The sequence below is a fragment of the Myxine glutinosa genome, chromosome 1 (genome assembly GCF_964187855.1).
Source record: "Myxine glutinosa chromosome 1, kmMyxGlut1.1, whole genome shotgun sequence".
NCBI lineage: Eukaryota > Metazoa > Chordata > Myxini > Myxiniformes > Myxinidae > Myxine > Myxine glutinosa.
This window is the reverse complement of record NC_136261.1, coordinates 90,972,120-90,977,489: the sequence shown is the minus strand read 5'-3', so window position 1 is coordinate 90,977,489 and position 5,370 is coordinate 90,972,120. Positions and strand designations below refer to the sequence as shown.

Here is a 5,370-nt window from a genome sequence, read left to right as displayed (position 1 = left end):
TGTTTTACGTGCAGAAAGTGAATGAGTGTATTCCTCGCATGAAGCACGACTCAAATACATCTGACCACTAGGCAGAGCAAGTTGCACATGTGCATTGCATTGTCGTGTGTGGTTGATGTGCACATTAATATGTACACACCTGGTCGGTTGAAGTGGGGAGGGGAGTTGTGGGTAATCAAAATTCTGCTTTTCACATCCCATTGCAGACAGGTCAGTGGTCTGTGTTATACCACCTCCTTTCTGGTCTTGCACCCTCTATGCTCTTTCCGTGCTTTGTATCCTGAACTCCCACCCCCCCTCCTCCCCCAACCACCTCTCCCCCTCCAGGCTTCTACATAGTGCACACAATTCACCATCTTCTACATAGGGCCCTGTGCTTTTTCTGGTCTTCATCAATGATCTCTGTGACTCTCTTGAAAATCCTCTCTATCTCTTTGCTGACGACTCTACTCTGTCGCTCCATTCCTCATCCCTCAGATCGGCAGTCTGCAGCTTCCTCACTCTCTGCAGACCTGGACAAAATCACAGACTGGTCAAACAAGTGGAACATGTCTTTCAATCCTGACAAATCTCACACTCTTACAATGTCTCTCCGAAAGGACCGACTGGACAACCCTCCCATCTACTTTCTCAACAATCCTCTCCAAGAAGTTCTATCGCTCAAGCTTTTGGGTCTCACTATCTGCCATGATCTTTCTTGGGAAAACCACATTTCCAAGCTGGCCTCCAAAGCCAGTCGCCGACTGGGCATCCTCCGTCGTGCGAAGCCCTTCCTTGGCACACCTGAGCTCCTCACCACATACAAGGCTTTCATCCGCAGCTCAATGGAATACTGTTCCCCCCTCTGGGCTGGTGCTCCTGCCTCACACCTTGCTTGGCTTCACGCTGTTGAGGCCAAAGCTTTCAGAATCATTGGAATCTCCTGCGATGTAGTCAACACCGAGGGCCTTTCACTCACTCACCGCAGGCAGGTTGGTGGTCTTTCTGTCTTCTACCGACTCCTCTCCGGCCTTGCTCCCCCAGCTCTCTCTGTGCTCTGTCCCCCCAATATTCCTTCAGGTCGCACAAGATCTGCCTGCAACCCTCTTATGGTTAAACTGCCAAAGTCTAGGCTCTCTGCTCACCTTCACTCTTTCATTCCCCTTTTCTCCCGCCTCTGGAACAAACTCCCCCACTCCCTTCAATCCCAATCCTCCCTCCAGGTCTTTAAAACAGCTGTTCACCACCATCTCCTATCTTCCCCCATCGAAAACCTTGATCTTTTCTACCCCCAGTAATTCACCCCAGAGTCCTTGCAGTGTTCATATGTTTTATTCCTCTCCCACCTCCCCCCAAGTCCTCCCGATGTCCCTGCTCTCAAATGTTGTGTTTGTGTCCTTCCCCCTCTTCCCCCTCTCTTTTGTGTCCTTCCCCCTCTCTCCCCATCTTGTCTGCCGCTCCTTGTTTTTTGTGTTTTGTGTGTCAGTTTGTCTTTTTGTGTGATTAATGTTAGCTCTTTCACGAGCCTCGATCTTGTATACAAAAAAAAAAAAAAAAAAAATCTCCCTGCTAGTGAAACTACCTAAATCCAGGATCACCGCTTACTTACACTCATTTGTCCCTCTTTATGCCCCACATATGGGACCAACCTCCACATCTTCTTCCATCTCATTCTTACCTCCAAGTCTTTAAGACGACTCTTCACCACCATCTCAGATCATGCCCATCTAAAAAACCATATTTTCTATCCCAGTTAATCCCCCATCCTCAAGGTCACATTCTTCAAAATTTCCAGTTTTTCCTCCTGATAACCTGTTTCTGTGCCGATCTTGTCCACCCCATGCATTAATCTCCTACCCCTCATTCCTCCCCACACGCATTTTTTTTTTTCCCTCAGTCTCTATCTTTTGTCCTTCAACTCTGCTGTCGATGTTTCACTCTCCCCCACCCCCTCAAGCTCTACTGTTTATTTTGTTCTGTTATGTTGCATCCTGATGGGAGGAAAAAAATCAAAACGAATTTCTTTGGATTTGGATTTTCTACTTTGGGAAAACGCCATGTTAAGGTTATAGATAGCACCTTGAGAGTAGTTTCATGCAATCATGGAATTTTTACAAGGCCACTTTCAATAACAAAAGTAATAACAATAACGATATCAGCTTAATATTAACATTATTAAATAATAAACAATGACCCAACCTGGTCATTTTCGTCAAGAGTGGCTGCTTCTCGTGTTCAACAAATGGACAAGGAAAGGAATGGGGGAACTGTTTTTATCGTTCCGGTTTGCGCCATTCTATTGCTTTGAGTTCCTTAGGCTATGTCTAGACTCTAGATACCAATATTGTCTGGTTTGAGGAAAATGGTGGCGATGACGACTGGAAGAGAGTACAGAGTTAGCAAAGTGTCTGACGAATCTAAGGAGCCAATCAGCGAGGGAAGGAATATTAAAATCATGTAAAAGGTCAGCATCGGGAAGATTCGGAAAGGTGATCATTCGCAAAGCTCTTTTGGAGTCTATCAATATCTGCAACTTGAGGTAACGAGACCTGAACTCCATACCAGTGCTCAAATTTCTAAATGGGGCGATTGTACATCTTGTAGGCCATTACCAAGTCTCCAACTTTCACGCCATTCTTCTTGAGCTAATAGAGATGTACGTACGTACATGCGTCCTCGAGGCATTGCTAACCATGTCTGTTGATTCCACTTCAGATTGTCCTGAATTATGACACCGAGAAGATTCATAACCGAAACGGTTTCCAAGGAAACACCATTGATCGCTAGTTCAAGAGGAGGTAGTGGGTTGTGAAGAAGTGACATTCACATTTCCCTACATTTCTCACTGCACCATTCACTAAATAAGTCCAAATGTCACCACATGTAAGACTTCAGTTTGTTGCAATATTTTGGCGTTACTGAGGTCATCAATGTATTTCCTTTGGTCTATGCATGCAGTGGCGGTGTCGTTGACCATCACGAGTTAGCGAAATGGTTTGCAGGGAACAATCCTCAACCGTTTGTCCATTATGTACGGTTTTGTTTGTTTTGAGGAATCCTGCTCTGTAGAATGGCTCAACACCATTTCCTTTCAACTTGCATTTCATCACTCCAGGGTGACGTCCATTGCCGATCGACTGAATGTGGACTTTGCATTGATCCACAAGGAGCGCAAGAAGGCCAATGAAGTTGACCGCATGGTCCTTGTAGGTGATGTGAAAGATCGAGTCGCTGTGCTTGTGGATGACATGGCGGACACATGTGGGACAATGTGCCATGCTGCAGATAGGTATGCTTTAATTTCCTGTTTGACTTGGCACTGCAGATTTGCGCACAAGACAACACAATTGAAACAGCATGCTGAAATTCCACACTGACCATGTACCTGTGGTGCCCCTCCAGACTGGTCTCTGCTGGTGCTACCAAAGTGTATGCCATCTTAACCCATGGCATCTTCTCTGGACCTGCCATCTCACGTATCAATAGCGCGCAGTTCGAAGCGGTCGTTGTCACAAATACAATTCCTCAGGAAGAGAAGATGAAGCAGTGTGCCAAAATTCAGGTATTTTTGTGATGGGGTTTGCTTTTGATGTTTGGGGTTTGCCTGTTGGTAACGTCTTTAGATGTAACTACCTTTATGGGAGGTCATGTGAGGCTTCAGAATCTAATCAGAATTATTCCTTTTCTCACCAGGTGATTGACATTGCTATGATCTTGGCTGAAGCAATTAGGAGAACACACAATGGAGAATCGGTCTCGTATTTGTTCAGCCACGTTCCTTTGTAATAGGTTAGAGCACTATTGGTCTTTGGCGAAAAGTCATGGTGGCAGGCAGACACAAGGCATCCCGGCTATTAAAGTGAAATGGATTTGTGCGTCTAATTGTTGGAGCATTTCTATTGAAAATGGCGAAGTGTTAAGGATAAGGGGAGGAAAGCCAAATGCTTTTTTTGTATCTCGTGTGCTCCTCTTGTTAGACTGAGGTTGCATTCAGCAACCCTGTCATTAGCTTTACTGACACGCAGATGGAAACTATGAAAACACAACTCAGGTCACATTGATCTGCTCTCAGCTTGGACAGGATTGGAGTCGGAACGTTGTTCTCAGCAGCTTTGTTTTTTGATCAGGGAAAGTAACGGGGATGGAAGATTTCATAGGTTTCCTTCTTGTTGATGCTTTTTTTTTCTTTCTTTTTTTTCTTTTTCTTGGTGTTTTTTGAACAGACCAGATTTGTTTCAATATCATCTCGTATTTTCTTCTTTTGCATGGTTTTTACTCGCCATTTAATTACAGCTGTGAAGTTATCAAATGATATTTTAATGTTGCTTAACCACTTCCTCATGGTTTTTTTTTTCTTCTTCTATTGTAGCAGAGCTGAAGAAAGTTGAAAGTTTACTTCGCTTAACTTCTGCCTTCAAAACTGTAATTGTTCATGATTGTCTTGAAGTAGTTGCTCAAAACTAGCAACAATCAGTCATGTTGCTCACTCTGCTGTAGTGCGCATCAAAACATCATTATTCACGAACTCTGCAGTTTCTGTGTGTAAGGAGTTTCTTTGAACTTGCTTGGCTTAAATAAACACATTTGCCATTTGCTTTGAAGTATTTTCATTTGGTGACATTAGTCTTGTCCTGAAGGGGATGCGAGACCTCCAATGCCCCTGTCTCTGTCCTCGTCTGTATATGTTTTGCTTGAAAAATGTTTTTCTTTTCAACCAGTTGTCCGATCGATGCGAAACCTTAAACATAGGAAGGACTCCTCATGGAGAATATTTTATTCCGAACTCTGACGTCATAGGTCCACATGGTATGGCAGCCATATTGAATTAAAGGGAAAAATTGGGCATTTTCTGCAAAACCACACAACCTAAAAAATTGAAACTTGGCATATGTCATCAACTCCTCATGGGGGTTAAAGGGTGATAACGATGATGTTATTGAAGAATTGGTATTCCAGCCATAATTGATTGAATTGAAATTCCTCCCTGAAAAATCTGAAACTTCATATCTTATATATGACCTGATGGGAGTGAAGAGTTAAATTTTAGACGTTCATAACCCATGCGACAAACCTATGGCATAATAGGGTGCATGGATGACACGGGTATATGGGCCATAATCGTGGCGTGTTCAGTTAACGATGGTACATTTGTTCAGAATGAATGCTCGAGGCAAGACTATGTACCCTACGAGTTTGCCATTGTAGTTCTTCAAGGAACAAGACCCGAGACAATTTGGGGAGTCTCCATGCTTTATCAATCATGTATTAAACTGTCAAGTTATTTTTGACGAGACATTACATCTGAAAATACTATGTATCTGACTTTTTTTCCCCCAAAAACTTTTGATTATAAACCTGTTTTTGTGTTGTATAATCTGAGATTGAGGGCAT

The 5,370-nt window shown here is 43.5% G+C and overlaps 1 protein-coding gene across 1 annotated transcript in view; it reads left to right on the top strand.

Moving 5' to 3' along the window:
- LOC137426115 (ribose-phosphate pyrophosphokinase 2) overlaps positions 1-4,573 on the top strand; it is a gene marked incomplete in the record, with an annotated part of 39,609 nt that extends 35,036 nt beyond the window's left edge. The window contains 3 exon segments of the mRNA XM_078774593.1: positions 3,095-3,268; positions 3,382-3,541; positions 3,673-4,573. Of these exon segments, the coding sequence (XP_078630719.1) occupies positions 3,095-3,268; positions 3,382-3,541; positions 3,673-3,765 (427 nt within the window).
- Between the last annotated feature and the right edge of the window lie 797 nt (positions 4,574-5,370).